Source organism: Sarcophilus harrisii, chromosome 2, assembly GCF_902635505.1.
Source record: "Sarcophilus harrisii chromosome 2, mSarHar1.11, whole genome shotgun sequence".
Taxonomy (NCBI): domain Eukaryota; kingdom Metazoa; phylum Chordata; class Mammalia; order Dasyuromorphia; family Dasyuridae; genus Sarcophilus; species Sarcophilus harrisii.
Genome location: NC_045427.1, coordinates 338,862,569 through 338,879,907, shown reverse-complemented (window position 1 = coordinate 338,879,907; position 17,339 = coordinate 338,862,569). Strand labels below are relative to the sequence as shown.

The 17,339-nt window shown below is 32.3% G+C and overlaps 1 protein-coding gene across 7 annotated transcripts in view; it reads right to left on the bottom strand.

Annotated features, from left to right (window-relative positions):
* Positions 1-324: 324 nt before the first annotated feature.
* The window catches only part of MIA2 (MIA SH3 domain ER export factor 2), a 129,163-nt gene continuing 112,148 nt past the window's right edge, over positions 325-17,339 (bottom strand). For all 7 annotated transcript variants that reach the window (XM_031952963.1, XM_031952959.1, XM_031952958.1 and 4 more), the window contains 4 exons: positions 13,274-13,417; positions 6,849-6,907; positions 4,525-4,759; positions 325-987 (listed from right to left, as the gene is read on the bottom strand). In XM_031952963.1, the coding sequence (XP_031808823.1) occupies positions 824-987; positions 4,525-4,759; positions 6,849-6,907; positions 13,274-13,417 (602 nt within the window). In that variant the 3' untranslated portion in view covers positions 325-823. The remainder of the gene's footprint in view (positions 988-4,524; positions 4,760-6,848; positions 6,908-13,273; positions 13,418-17,339) is intronic.

Sequence of the window (17,339 nt, the reverse complement as noted above, 5' to 3'; positions counted from 1 at the left end):
CTTTAATAAGTATATTTACAGAAAGGAAGCTTAGCTGAAGACAGTTCCAATTACCAATTAATCTGTAGCTGATCAGTGAATAAGTCATGGAGAACCTCTTAACTCTGAACTTACCCATGAAGTTTCATTCTTAGAATCTTAGGAAAGTTGAAAGAGGTATTAGAAGCCATGTAGTCCAACCCCCTTTTGAAACTCTTCATATTTTACATATTTAAATTCTGTTCTTTTTTGAAATGTGTATAACTTTGATTTGAAACATTTATGTAATTTTATTTTGGTCATTTAAGTTTAAGTGGAAATAAGGGTATTTTTGATTTATACCAGAATTATAATACTTGCCATGATTACCTGTGCAGGATTAAAATTACTTAATGCAGTCATAATTAGAAATAATCTGATTTAATTAATATTTTCTATGCCAAATAAATATGGTTAAACCAACTGAAGATAAACATCGACTTGCTTTCATTATTGCCTTGTAACCAAAATAAATAAAGACTGCTCAGCACACAAGAACAGGCTTAGCAATTTCAAAATTTTCCCAGAGCTGAAGTGATTAAAACTTGCATTATTATGTATGCATTTATGGTAACCTGGTTAACCAAGTTAAATGCAAAATTTCAAATGTATAGGAAGTGTTTTTAAAATGGGAAATTATTCATAATACTCAGTTAAATCATCTTTATTTACAAAAGCTTACATTGAAAATTATTATTTCATCAAGCTTCATTTTGAGGAACAAAATAGCAGTTAGTTATTTAAACTGAGAATGAGAGATGATTAAAAAGTACATCATAAATTACTTTTGATGAAACAAAAACTGTCAAGTTTCTTGTGGTTCTTGGTGATCAGCAGCAGGCTCATTTGAAGGCTGAAATAAACCTGAAGATTGCTCATTTCTACTTTCAGGATGTGGAGGTGGAGGGAAAAATCCATCTCTTGAGGGAGGATAGTGAGGAAAGGACCTGGGTGGATACACACTTCTCACTGTTTAAAGAGTGATAGCAGATGTGTTAGTTTTAAATATCTCCACTGCATCATAAATGAAAAATGAAACATAAGTCAAAGCTATAGTTTATAGTATCTTAGTATATACTTAATGTTAAAATGACACCAGAAAAATTACATTTTAATTAAATGCTTTGATTTGAAACATTTATGTAATTTTATTTTGGTCCCTTAAGTTTAAGTGGAAATAAGGGTATTTTTGATTTATATCAGAATTATAATAACTGCCATGATAAGCCCTGTGCAGGATTAAAATTACTTAATGCAGTCATAATTAGAAATAATCTGATTTAATTAATATTTTCTATGCCAAATAAATCTGGTTAAACCAACTGAAGATAAACATCAACTTGCTTTCATTATTGCCTTATAATCAAAATGACAGGAGCATTGTTTGTATCATTGAACTGTACTGACAAATAATTTTCTGAAACAATGAAATTCAGTCATATCTTATATACAATAATAAAGGTATCTATGACTTTAAATCAATTATAGTTCTTCCCAAAGCAAAATCAAAAACTGAGTCAAAATTTATTTTACAAAAAAGAAAATTTTTTTTTGGCTTGGCTGTCTATCACGCAAGGAAACAGACACTGGTCTGTTGTGTTTCACTTAGATCAGAGGTTCCCTTTTTTGGTCTTGTACTACACCCAAACAATCTTCAATTACCTTAATTACAGTCAAGAAGCTCTTTCAGTAAAACTGATCTTAATACCTTGGAATTGTGATTTACACTGTGTAAATTCAGAGTTATGAATGGCCATGTCAGGAAGAATTTATGAAAGTCACTTCATGGTTTGCTTGGTTTTTTGAGGCAATCAAAATCAATTAAGTGACTTTCTTGGGGTCACACAGCTAGTATGTGAGGACTAATTTGAGCTCAGAGCCTCCACTGAAGTCACCTAGTTCTCTCTACTTCATAGTATTTTTTTTTAAAAAAAAATATTCATTATTCAGGGGCAGCTAGCTGGGCATAATAGATAGGTCCTCCTGACTGCAGGGTTGGTGCTCTGAATTCAAGTGTGACCTCAGATACTTAATACTTCCCGAAGTCTGTGTGACTCATGGCAAGTCACTTAACCCTAATTGCCTCAGGAAAAAAATTCATTCAGACCAATTCCAATAATGTTGTGAGGAAGATAGCCATCTGCACCCAGAGAGTGGGAATTGAGTGTGGATCACAACATGGTATTTTCACTCTTTTTGTTGTTTTTTTTTCTTGTGGAGCATGATAATTATGGAAATATGTATAGAAACATGTTTAACATATATTGGATTTTTTGCTGTCTAGGGAAAGGGGTAGGAGGGAAAGAAAAAATTTGGATCACAAGGGTTTGCAAGGGTGAATGTTTGAAAATTATTTATGCATATGTTTTGAAAATAAAAAAAATTTAGTAAAAAAGTTTCATGGAGAAGAAGATAAATGGAATTGTGAAAATATTTGTCTCAAGGGGAATTTCTGTATTTTTTTAAATTGTTATTCTTTTGTGGAGTTTTTTGTTTGTTTTTCCTAAACACTGAATTGTAATGAAGAGGGGAAACAAAATATTCATCTCAAGTCAGGCCCATTAAGCAAGCATATCCTTAAAGGTTCTTGTCCTGAGGTTTTTTTTTTTTCCCTCTTCTCTTTCTATACTATTTCACATGGTGATTTCCTCAGCTCCCATGTTTATGATAACCATTTCTATGCTGATGATTCTCAGATTTCTATATCCACTGCTAATCTCTCTTAGACATCTCAAATCAAGCCTGTCCAAAATAGAAGTCATTACCGTTCCCTCCAAATCTACCCTTGTTCCAAACTTCCTTATTTATATTGAGGGTACCATTATCCTTCAAGTCACCCAAACTTACAAATCTAAGAAGCAGGTCTGATCATTTCACTCATACTCATCTCTCATAATCTCCTTCAATAAAAATTCCTATAGCTCCTATTACCTCCAGGATGAAAGTTGGTTTTTGTTTTTTTGTTTTGTTTTGTTTTGTTTTTTGGACACTTCAAGCCCTTTAGCAACTGGCCCTAATTACTTTTTTAGTCCTTATCTCCCTACAGCACAGGTTGTCTGCACTATGACTTTGTTGCCTCCACCTCCTAAGCTTCTTTGACTTCCTTCTAAAGGAGATCTCTCTTGATCCACTCCCTTCCTATTCCTCAGTACCATCCCTCTGAGACTAGCTTCCAATTACATAATGATTATATGCACATTATTATTTCTAAGTTGGGTCTCCCATTAGAATGTAAACTCCTTGAAGAAAGGACTATGTTTTGCCTTTTATTGTATCCCAGCATTTTTACAGTCTTACAGTGTCTCATAAGTGCTTAAATTTTTGTTGATTGACTGACAAAAGTTGTTATGGGCCAGAACTCTGAACTTGAAACAAGGATTCTTACAAGGTACTAAGTGGAATTGATGAGACAATAGTTATCTTGTTTAGCATGGTCCTTAATAGTTCTCTAAATTCAGTATGATTGATTTAATCTTACAACAAACAATGGTTTCCTAGTGATATAATGATTGGTTTATCCTCAGTGTAGAGCATATAAACCAAGCTCTTGGAGCCAAGGATTGAGATTCATTTCCACCTTCAGTGAGGCTCCTGGTGGCTCTCCTGAGAGACTGAGAGAGCTCGAATTCAGAGAAGACAAGTGGACTGGAGACTGAAGCACAAGCCCTTGGACTCGGTGCTGTATTTATAGCACCTTGGTGGCAGGCCCTCCTTCACTTCTCCACTGAAACTTAAGTCTTTGGAAGGCCTCTAAAAAAAGCTATCTGAAGCCTCAGGCAAGGAGACAAGACTTTGAAAGAGACAATAAAGGATTTGGACTTTAACCCCTGGCTACTCTCGGTGATTACTCTCTGAACAGAAAGGAAGACTGCCCCAAAGACCTTCAAAGACCCTCAAGAAAACCCAAAAAGAATGACATTTAGCAAATTATTTTAGTCCAAAATATGATCCCACAAACTTTCTGGTTTAGTCTTTAAAACAACCTATAAATCATTCTCATTTTAAATGTCAAAATATTATATTTATTATATAATTATTATTATATATTATTATATTATTATATTAAATTTTTATATTTATTTTATGTAGTTGCCAAAATAATGTGTCTCCTGGGTAAGCAATCCATTAAAACATTTTTTGTTTCAAAACCAGAAGTACTATTATTTTAAAAGCAAATGATTAATTAAACAGTCTGACATATTGGTTAAGCACTGCCATACAAATACAAGGAAAGAAACAATCTTTACCCTCAAGGTGGTTTCTAAAAAGACCAACAAGTAAATATACAAGGATATAAAAAATAAATATAAAGAATAAAAACAAATAATTAAATGACACTAATCAAATATACTAATCCTAGCATTAAAGTTAGTTTTCCTTTAAGGGGAAAATGGCAAATTCAAAAACAAAAATTTAGCCATATTATTGAATACTAAAAGAATACATACTAAAATGCTTTTCTCTACAAAATCAACATAAGTTTAAAAAAAAAAAAAAGATACATACTTGATAACTGAGGATGTGGTGAGCCAGGGAAATTACTTGCTGGAAAGTAGCCCCGAGGAGGTCCATACATATTTCCTGGAGGAGGGGGTGTAATTGGAGGTCCTCTTCTCATTTTTGACCCTCTTGGATCCAATGGCAACAAAGGACCTCGGACTAAAGGAAGAGGTGGTGGAACAAAGCCTGGGCCAGCTACTTCACTTTGAGGTGCGAGAGATGGGTCAGGCATATTTAAATTCTGTTAATAATGACAAATGACAAACTACTACAGTGACAGAAAAAGTAACACATCTTTTTCATAAAATCTCAGGTCTAGGAGGGACCACAAAGTTTACCCATTCTTATTCCTTGCCCTCCTCTAGGCTATGGCATGATCACAAGGGGGATATTGAAGATTTTTGAGGAGTCTTCTCCTTTCTCATCAGTGAAGTTCAGAGTGGCTGCTTGGATTTAATTCAGGCACAAGTAAAACTAATTCCTCCTACTCCCAGCTCTCTATCTTTACAAGACTTGATTTTGAGCTCCGGGGCAGTGGTAATGAGTAATTCCTCAAAAGTCTTTTCACTTTTCAATGAAAAAAATAAGCAGCATTAAGATGAGCAGGTATGGATTACTTATTATTATATTAACTTTACCTCCCTCTTCTGAATTTCCCTTCTGGTCTCCTTCCTTCCATCAATCATCCTTCTGGTCTCCCAGGTTCTCATCTCCCTCCTTATGTCCTTGACTGCTCAACTCAATTGAATCTGCTGATCATATTTTCTTGACTTCACTTTCATATTTCTCACTTTTGATGATTTATTCCACTGGATATTTATTCTCTTCTCTTTGGGTACTCATTCACTTTTCTCTTCTAGTTCTCATTTTGCCAGTCTGATTGTTCCTTCCCAGTCTCCTTTGCTGAATTATAATCTATATTACAATTCTTAGCCCAGAACTATGTTCCCTGCCCTCTTTTCTCTGTGCACTCTCACTTAGTGACTTCATCAGTTATCTCCATGTAGATTACTTCCAGATATATATAAATCCTTAATCTTTCCTGCACTCTAGAACCAAATTACTTCCTGCCTTTTGGGTGTCCCACCTTGCTCTTAACTTGCAGTTCTTGTTTAGGACACCACCATTCTTCTAGGTATCCTGCCTTGGCATTAGCCCTGACTCCTTACTTCCCCTCACTTCACATATCCAATCAATTGCCTAATCTTGTTTCTACCCTATGACATATTTCTCACAAGGGAGATATCTCTCCCCACATAGTCAAAACCCAAGTTCAGGCCCTAACCTGGATTATTGCAATAGGCTCTTACTTCATTTCCCCACTTTTAAGTTTCATCCCTTTCTAATCCATCCTCCAAAATGCCAAATCCAAAGTAATTTTCCTAAAGTGCATGTCTGCTCATGTCACTCTTCTAACTATAAACTCTAGTAGTTAGTTCCCTATTGATTCTAGAATCAATATTATTACATTTTTACCTTGCCCTTTAAAATTTTCTACTTTGTGTAAGTTTAGTAATTTATGTAACCATTTTTAACAGTAGAAAATGCATATAATTAATAAATATACTTAGGGTGAATGTTCAAAATTTTATTTCCTGATGAGGGTAAGGTATGTGATTTTTAGAAACTTTGGGAAGTAAGGTTCTAATACATCCTCAATATATATTTTATTCTAAAATATCTTCTCCGATGATTTCAACAACTTTTCCTGATAACATACTATATAGCTTTCTTGGATTTAATGCATACTTCATTAACTAAACAGAAAATAGCTGTGGCCAACAGAGTGATTTAAAAAGAGAAAGTATAATCACAGCGCAAGAGCACTAAGAAGCAACTCTAGAAAGTATTTTTTAATAGTAAGTATACTGGGAAACTGCCAAGTCTGTATGGTTATAATTCCAACATGATGAAAATCAAGATAATTTTACCATTAAAATTAAATTAAATTAAAATTTAAAAATTAATTTGAATAATACATTTAATAATATCATTTAAAATAATACATTTATTATAAAACATAATTAAACACTAAAAGTAAATGAAATAAATAATATTAAAATAGTATTATATGTAGTATACTACAATGTTAGACAAAAATAATTTGAAACATGCATATAAGGAAAAATCAAGAGGAAGTTAACTTATTACATCCCTAAACCCCAAATTTATAAAAGTAGAAAATTCCTAACAAGTCAGAAGATACCAACATAGTTGTAATTATAAATAGGAGGTACATTACAAATTTTTCCAAAGAGAAGTAGCTTTTAGCAGATTAATAAACAGGATGCTGAAAAATTTTAAGATAAAATTATGTTTTCAGTACTTACACCAAAATCATCTTTGTTGTCATTCCTGTTGGATTCCATTTCTGAGGATGCCACCTCATCTAGACATGAGTTAAACAATAATAAATACTTTAGACTTTTAAATTACTCCTCTCAAAAGGGTAAATTCCTTTCATTCATATTTCTCTCTAAAAGATAAATTCGTAAAATTTATTGCCCTACTGCCCATCTCTGCATATGCCAACTTAATTAGTAGCACATGTTTTGTTATGTGAAGAACTTTTTTGTTATTTGAAGAATTTTTAAGCACACTAGGAAAAAAAAAAATCAGCCCTCCTTTCTCTCCCCTCTCCCCCTTCAAAAAAACCCTCTAACTGCAGGCAGAGTATGAGTGACACTAATTTTACAACTGTTCCCAAGCAATTCTGATACTGAAGTGGCATGGAAAAAACTATAACCTTGGTGGACAGCTTTTACAACTCTCAAACTTTTCTTCCTCATACACTATAGTATAGGATTAGCAACTGAGAATGTGGGAATTCTTGTTGGAAAAAAAAAATCTACCTAATGGATAAAATCCCTATGACTCAGTTCTTTCTGACACCCCCTAAATTTCGTGGCTGAATTCAAATATCACTTTAAAAAGCATTATGAATCATCCAATTGTAAGTGAACATGTAAGTACATGAAATTGTGGAAATTATACTGGTGCCAGAAGTATGATGTTACTTTTACCTAAACTATATATTAACTAAACTAATAACTATAAGCCAACAATGAGTCTACAGCTTAATAATCAGAGTTCTATTAATAAAAATGAGATCATGTTTATTAATACTTGCTAATAAATTGTTTCTTATTTCCACAGTATTTTTTTTATTTCTACACTGTGCCAACAACCCTATTTATGGGCAAACTGAAGAAAGAAGATACAACAAAAGAGCAAAGGGAAAAGTAGGAAAAGAACTCACACTACTATAGTGCCGAGGGCTAACATTAAGATTGGGAGGGAGAGAATGGATATAATGTCTCCAATACCTGGAGAGTCAATGAGAGAATCTGTAAGCTCCTAGGAGAAAACACAATGCCTCAAGAATTCAAGCAAATTAGAGACAGCTGTGGCTAACACTGGATACCTGATCAGAGGGTGAAGAGGGCTCAGGGTTCTTGCAGGCTGTGTCAGCCTTCAAGTTATCTATGAGGTTCTGCCAAACTGGCAAGGCTTCAACAACCAGTAACAACCTACATCTGGTTTTCCAAGAACCAACCTAGTTAATTAGTGTAAAGATAAATACTAGTGGGTAACCCCGGATATGAAAAAATGTAATGTCCAGGCTAGCTTTCTGGGGGTCCTCCAGACAGGCCTTTGGTCTCAGCAGGATAGTTAGCATGAAGATAGTCAGGAATAGCCTCTAGGGTCTTTATTGTCTCCTTCACAGTCAGACCCAGTTTTGAGGAGTGCAGGAGGCAGGAGAGCCACCAGGAGGACAGTCAAAGATGGAATGTCTCATTTCTAGTTCTTCTCAGCCCTTAAAGAAATACCCTATTACAATTACATCATTACAGCATACTGAATATGTGTGAACTAGAAAACCATTCCATCATCATACTAAGTATATGTGTGAACTAGAGAATCATCATCTCATCAATTCCACTGAGTTAACACCTTGTTTCAAGTATACTTCTCCAGAGTTCTGGCCCTTACAAAGTAGAGGCAAAATGGCTTAGGCAGCCTCCTTCCCATCGTAGAGATGGTGATAGTCTAAATACTAAATCCTTGTCCAATGAGCAAGGTGTGTACAAGATATGTACTGGATGCCCTGAACTTGACATTTTTGCTATAAAAACAGAAGATGAAAGGAGATTACAACTAGAAACTAAAATAGATAGATAGTTCATAGATTTTTTTTTTTTTTTTTTGGCTGAGGCAATTGGGGTTAAGTGACTTGCCCAGGGTTACACAGCTAGGAAGTGTTAAGTGTCTTAAGGCCAAATTTGAACTTGGGTCCTCCTGCTCCACTCATAGATTCTCACTAACTAGTCTGATATAAGCTGGCAGAATTGATTTTTACTGTACATCTGAACATAATAAGAAATGCAATTTCATGGGGCATTTGGTTGCCTTGTATTGCCATGTTCACGATAAGCATTTGCAAAATGTATACCATGAAAATGGTTGCAACCTTATGCACCAACTTAAGATAAATTTGATGTGTTCTTCCAAATTAGATACTTAGCAATTTCAATGCAAAGCTGGGCATAGGAAAGGGTGGCAAAAATATGTTGAAAAATATGATTTAGGAATAGAAAAAGGAGATCAAATACTCATGGACTATACAGAAATGTAACTTTATGTAACTTTCCCAAATCTCATTTTTGCAAAATGATTCCCTAGATAGTAGCTGCTCCCTTTAAGTTCAATAAGGATATTCTGTGATTATCTACTCTAATTCTATTGTTTCATGAACCCCAGTGTTTCCCATTACCAACTCGTAGTCACAGTTTGTTTTTAGAAAATGCATTTAGCGCAGAACCAGATCATAACACATGGCGACAACAAGACTATATGATGATCAATTCTGATGGACATGGCTCTCTTCAACAATGAGATGATTCAAACCAGTTCAATTGTTCAGTGAGGAAGAGAACCGTCTACCCTAGAGAGAGGACTGTGGGAACTGAGTGTGGACCACAACATAGAATTTTCACTCTTTCTGTTATTGTTTGCTTAATTTGATTTTCTTTCTCAATTTTTTTCCTTCTTGATCTGACTTTTCTTGTGCAGTAAGATAACTGTATAACTATGTATAGTTATCTGTACATAACTATAAATATGTATATATTTATATACATATACATATATATATGTATATATCTATAGATACATATATATCTATAGATATATACACATTTATAGATATAGAAGGAAATGTAAAATACCTAACTGGAAAAACAACTGATTTAGAAAATAAATCCAGAAGAGACAATCTAAGAATTATTGGACAACCTGAAAACCATGATTTTTTTTTTTTAAAAAAAAAGGGCCTCAACAACATCTTTCAAGAAATCATAAAGGAAAACTGCCCTGATATCCTAGAACCAGAAGATAAAATAGCCATTGAAATCCAATCAATTAAATCAATTGAAAACCAATCATCCCCTGAAAGAGACCCCAAAATGAAAACTCCAAGGAATGTTGTAGCTAAATTCCAAAATTATCAGAACAAAGAGAAAATTGCTGCAAGCAGCCAGAAAGAAACAATTCAAATATCAAGAAGCCACAATCAGGATTACCCAGGACCTAATTTAAAGGATCAAAGAGTGGAATATGATATTCTGGAGGGTAAAGGAGCTTGAACTGCAGCCAAGAATCAACTGCCCAGAAAAACTAAGCACTATCTTTCAGGGGAAAAGATAGACATTCAATGAAATAGAGGATTTTCAATTATATTTGATGAATATTTAGAGGTTATCATAAGATTTAGAATAGACATTTTAGTATACAGAATTTAAAATTTTGTATGAACAAAGTTAATGCAGTTAGAATAAGATGATGGTTCCTAGGGAAAAAAATCTGTAATCAAAGTAGAATAGAATATTCAATCAAGTAAATAAGAGGATATCCCCAGGATAAGTGATTAAAGAAAGCAAAAAAAGGTTTTCAAAAAAAATATTAATTGCCATATAAAAAGTTTGCTCCAAATTACTAATTGAAAAGGCAAATTAAAACTGCATTTACTTCATTCCTGGCAAAAGATAAAACGGTAAATGCTAAAAGGTAAATGCTATTTGATTGGTGAAGCTGTAATATTCTATAAAACTATGTTGAAAAATAATAGATAAGTTACTAAACTCGACATATTATTATACCATATTTAAGCAAATATTCTAAGAAAATCAATGACAGAAGATATCCTTTATAAAAAGTATTTATAGAAGTACTTTCATCCATTTACAGGTGTAAGGGACCTTATAAACCTCATTTTACTAATAAGGACATTGAAGAACTGACTTGCCCAGTTCACGTAGCTAGTTCAAGATTTGATTTCAAATCCAGTGCCCTATCTACACTATGCTACTTTTCAACATCATATCAAGTGAGATATTAATCAGAAAAATTGTTTACCATTGTTAGCGACTTATCATACAGTCCAAATCAAGAAGGGATTCTTTATAGACTGAGATATCTTCCAAATGTTTCCATTTGTGGATAACATATACTGATCGTATCATGTTCAAGAATATTAGAACCTCCTAAATGAAATCTATAATCACTCAAAAGTCTTTGGAAAAAAGCTCTCTTTAAGACAGTAAATTTAAACTGTTTATATTCCTATGTTAGAAGAGAAGAAGTCTGCAAAGACAATGGACACCAATATGATTTGGTTTTGTTGGGATGATTTAAAGAAAAATGAAGAGATGAAAAAGAAGGGTGCCTTCACAAGAGAACATTACCAAACATTTAAAAGAACAACCAACTTCAATAGAAGATAAACTATTTGGTAAAATAGACAAAGAAGGAGTCCTACCATTTTTTTTTTAATGACACAAACATGTTGCTGATACCTAAAATCAGGAAATGTCAAAACAGAGAAAGAAAATTCTAGACCAATTTCCCTAATAAATATTGATGTAAAAATTTTTAATGAAATACTAGCTAAGAAATTACAGCAGTATATCACAAGGATCATACACAATGACCAGATGAATTTATACCATTAATTCAGGACTGGTTTAATAATCACAAAACTATTGGCATAATTGATCATATCAAAAACAAAACCAATAGAAATCACAGGATTATCTCAACATATGCAGAAAAAGCTTTTGATTAATACAATGCTATTAAATATACTAAAGAACTTAGGGGAAAAAAAGTCCTCTATTTTTATTTTATTCTATTTTTTTTTTTTTGTTATTTTTAATTTATTAAACACATTTTCATGTGCAAAATGCAGAAAGGATGACAGGTAAGAGGAATCACCATGTAGTTTTTTTTTTTTTTAAGTACAGGAATACTTTCCTCCTTAGTCTTTTTTTTTTTTTTTTTTTTTTTTTTTTTTTTTTTTTTTTTTTTTTTTTTTTTAAAGAGATAAGTTTCTAGAGCTAGAATGAGAGACAAGGTCAGATGTAGAGCTGGAAAGCAAATATTCCTTAACACCAATAAACTAACCTCCCTATATCTGTTAAAGATATGGCACTACTTTTCTTCTCTACATTTTCATGAAAAGTATTCCTTCCAGGTCAATAATTTCTACAAGTACCGCATGTTATACATGTTTGACTGTGTGTGTGGGTGTCTACATGAGAAAAATAATATATTGTAAGAAAGAAGGAAAAGGAAAAAACTGAATCATATGCTGAATCACATACCAATAGTCAATATATATAGGAAGAATTATTTTCCATTTTCTCTGAATTTGCCAGAAATCAATCAGAAAAAATTAAGACTAACAGCACCTAACTTTATTAACTCCTGCTTGAAAATCCTGTTGAAGAAAAAAAATCTTCAATACTCAATACATCAAATAGGTAAAGAACTAAAAAAATAAATAAATAAATAAAATAAAATAAAAAGTAAAATGTTCTCAACCTAGTAAACTTTGAAAATTACAAACATAATTTCTATACTGCTCTATATAAACATAACTTAAATTATAAAGAAACACAGTGCAAACTTATACTAGAAACAAGAGAAAACATATAACACTGCTGTCCTGCTTATAAAGACTGATTTGCTTCTTATAATTTGAAAATTAACTATAATGATTCTCTTTTTTTGGACTGGATACAATGTCAATATAGATTTCTTTTGGGATCTTAAAGAAGCATATTTTTGTACTGTATTTTTTTTTTTTTGAGGGGCTAGGGGAAGATTTTTGTTTGTTTTTTTCCCCAGGCAATTAGAATTAAGTGACTTGCCTAGGGTGACACAGTAAATGTTAAGTGTCTGAGACTGGATTTGAACTCAAGTCCTCCTGACTTTGGGTTCAGCACTGCACTAACTGTCCCAAAGCACATTTTTTAATAAAAAATTTTCTGTACTAGTGTGCTTTTATGTAACAGCTGTGATTGTTGAAATGTAATTCCTTGACTTTTGTAGTTGAAAAGGATCTAATCTACACTTCTAATTTTATAACTAAAAGAAGCCAAAGCAGAGAGGCTGATCTGACTGAAGTATAACAATGTCAGAATAATGGCTAAACACCAAAAAGCTTGACTCTCAGTAGCATTCTTTATACTATAATACATGATAACATGAAATGAGTTTATAAGGACTCAACTATTTCAAGGAATGCTGTGTTAAACCTTTGTTTGTTAAATAAGGGACACTGTATCATGTGAATAATTATAAATTATTGTATTATTATTAAATAATAATTTCCCTTCCTTTTGTACCAGTGCCTTCTAATGAGGTAGAGCGTCCACGCTAACTGCTTCTTAGACTCTCGGTCAAATTTACATACCTGAATGAGGAATAATCATTCTGCGATCTCTATCCCATGGAGGTGACAGAGACCCCGTGTCTGAAAGTGCTCTGTGGGGATCAGATAATTCCCCTCTCTCATTAGTACTCTGATATTCCAGAGGATGTCCTGGTCCTCTTGAACCTAGAGAAATAAATGAAATAATGTTTTATGTAAACACAAAGAATTAGTTCCATTGAATTTAAACACTGAACTTCACTGGAAGGGTATACTAAATCAATTTTGAGTTGTTAGGACAATTATAAAAAAATTTACAAGATACAGAAACTTATGTTTGATAAAATAATTTTCAGGATGCTGTTTTGGGCTATTTTTTAAAGATTTATAAACAAAATCAATGTATACATTCAACTTATAAAGTAATCTGAAGATTAAAAATGAAATTACAAAGTAAAGATTTTTTATAAAAATAAATTCTGTTTTAAGATATGGATATAAAACTAGTGAGACTGGTTTTTAAAGTTTGCCAACCATGGGAGGCTACACAACATCCTCTAAAAGTTAATTCTGTCATGCTTTTAAAATATTTTTGAAATTCCTTTTTAAGAGGAGCTGTGTGCGTCATGCAAAAAAAAAAAAATCACAGCAGCACAGGACAAAAATTCATGTCTTTATATTAGTCACATACCTTTTTCTTCTCCCTCCCCACAAAAAACTAATGCCAAGCTTTACCATCTGCCTTATTCATCAGATTTGATTCCAAATGACTTTTGGTTGTTTCCAAAAATCAAATCCACCCTTAACAATTTGAGAACATTTAAAAGAAAATGTTTCACTCAAACATGTTCATATGCTTACAAAAGCATAAATTCAAATACTTTGGTTAAAAAAAAAATCTAATGTATTTAATATCCAAGTTCATAGGAAAAATTAAAATGAAATATTTTATGTTCTAACATAAATACTGAATGGTAGCCAGAGGGCTACCTTTAAAGTCAAGAAAACCTAGGTCCTGTCTCTGACACATACTAACTGGACAAGGCACTGAATTTTTAGTGCCCCCAGGAAACTTTCTCACACTAAAGTATTAAAGTTCATTATCCCAAGGGAAGTTCCAGAGAGGAGTGGGAAAGGAAATGGGGTAAGGGTATCAATTGAGGAATGGTTGAATAAATTATTCTATGATTTTACCTTAAGAAATGAAGAAAAGTGTAGTTTCAGAGAAAGCTGGGGAGATTTTCATGAACTGATAGAGAGTGAAATGAGACTAACCAGAAAAACAATTTATATAACAATGATGGAAAAAAAAAATAACTGAGTTAAGAACTGTAGTTAATGTAATTAACATTCCCCATTCTAGAGTTTTTGAATGATGAAAACTGTGCTGCACGAATATGCTAGGAGTTAATCCAGGCCAAAAAAGCCAATTGTTCAATTTTCAGTGTGAATATTTGCACCTCAGAAATTGCAAGCACCTATAAATCAGACGTTGATTTATTGTTTAGTTAATTGTCTAGACTTAAGAAGATGATGGAAAAAAAGGTAAATTATGCAGATTACACTTAAAAGTATAACCTGAATACATTTTCCAGAGAGCTATTATTGAATATTTACCAGTATACCACTGCATGTCAGTAATAGTAATCCTGACAGAGGAGATCTACTCAAGATGCAGAATAAAACATCTGTTTTTGGCTATATCCAACGTGGGAATTTATTGTGTTTGACTATGCAAATCTATTTCAAGGAATTTGCTTTTCAACTAGTAAAGGTGGAGATGAGGTTAAAATAGCAGACAGGGACAGGCAGCTTGAGACAGAATTTTTTTTTTTAATGAGAACAGAAGGGAAATCACAAGAAATTCCAGAGAAGTAGGATGGTTTTGAAAGTTACATGTTGAATATATTATAAATTTAAAAAGAAAATTAAACTTTTCATAGTAGATATTGAATTTCTTATATATTCCCCTCCTATTCTATAATGTATATGGAAATATTAATTTTATTTCTTGTTTGCAAAAAAATTAAAAACAAAAAGGAGTACTATATTTCATCAAATCCTTTCTGAATCTACAGATATAGATCATGTAAATATAAATCACACAAAGTTATTTTTATTGTTTTTAGTAATATGCTTTGATATTAATAGCTTTTCTAATACTGAACCAGTATGGTATATATTCTTGGTATAAATCCAACTTGTTCACAATTATATAATCTTTTAAATATGCTTTCATACTCTCAACTTATATTCAATATTTTTATACTAATATTAACTAGGGACATAAGCCTATAGTGTTTCTTTTCTCCTTCATTTAGGGATCAAGACCATATTTGTCTCAAAGAAGGAATCGAATAGCATCCTTCCTTCCCCTCATTTTGTAAACAATTTAGGTATATTGTAACTAATGGTTCTTTGAATGTTTGAAAGAATTTACCTGTACCATCTGGCTTGTAGGGTTTTTCTTCCTTTGGGACTATTTTCTTTTTCTGAAACTGGGTTACTTCACTCCTCTACTGCTTTTTTTAATATGGATATTTTATATTTTTGTAACTATTCATCTATTTATAAATTTTATTGGCATGTAACTAGGCAAAATAATTTCTGATAATTTCATTTATTTTGTCTTCAGTTGTGAATTTTTTTTATTATTGGATTAGCTACTGATCCTATTGTATTAATAGTTGTTTTGTTTTTTTTTAAGCTCTTCATTTTTATTTATGATCATTTGGGGTTTTTGTATTTTGTATTTTATCTTCTCTTGATCTTCAGGTTATTTTTTAAAAAAATAACATGTTGATTATTTAAAATTTTTGTGTATGCCTCATTTTTTGATCTGTTCCAGTTTTCTTTTGTTAGTGGATTTAACAATATAAAATCTTTCTTTAAGGACCTCTCTGATTGCATGCCATAACTTTTGATGTTTTGTCATTGTCTTTAATGAAATTATCTATCAATTCTTTATGATTTGTTCTTTTTCCCATCATCCTTTAGGATTAAATAATTTAGTCTATCCCTATTTTGGGTTAACTAGTTAAATCTTTAGAAAGTTAAAAGTAAAAAACTGTAAATTTTACGTTTAAATATTTAGCTACTTATGTATAAGTAAACATTATAAATACACACAAGAGCAAATATTTCTAAAGCAATCAAATATTGAGTGCCTACTATATGCCACGAGTTAAATGAACCCCATCCTTGTTAAAATACATGTCCCAAATTCTTCCCTTCATCAAAACAAAACAACAACAACAAAAAAAGGACAAAAATAAAATAAGAAAGACAGTAAAATGAAGGGAAGATACTTCACCAGTTCCTTAGATGGAAACCAAGAACAAATATGTTTAGAAACATTTTTAAAGATTGATAAGAGCAAAAAAAGATGGGCTTTAGTCCTTTTTAACCTTACCTATAATTTCTATGGTTATTATAACACTCATACATCTACACGTAACATCTTTAGAATTTATATCATAGAAGTTATTTAAGGAGGAGAGAAATCAAAGGTACTTAATTGATTTTTTTTCATTCTAAATATTCAGCTGATTACAGACAGTCCACAATTTACTGTGAGTCAACTTCCAGTGATCTGAATTCATGGCATTCAACCACTTGTACCATTAATAATACATACAGTACTTACAATTAGATAAAGTAACAAATCCCTGAGGCAGTCTGCCTTTTTGATAGGATCCACATAATATAGTCTCTCACCTATCAGTTTCAGCCTAGGAGAGTCATAGTCCTTCCCTATCCTCTACACAGATCAAGTAGGGTTTTTTTTGATGCACTTAAAAGTATGTATGCACTATGCAAAATCAGGGTACAAAATAAAACTATTAGTATTGGCATGGCATGGCAATTCAAGAAAGCAGGTATTTTCAAGGCACACATACACCAAAAAAACCCCCCCAAAAAAATCCCATAACCAACCCACCGCTTATTTTCTAATACTTATGCTTATCACAGGGACCCAAACACATATACTTGGATCAGTTCTTTATCAAACAATTAAATTAGCCCTAAACATTCTTTAAAGATGCTTGTCAAGATCTCTCTATGATTCTAATGAAGGTTTATTCTCATTTTGTTGACAGCAAAAATA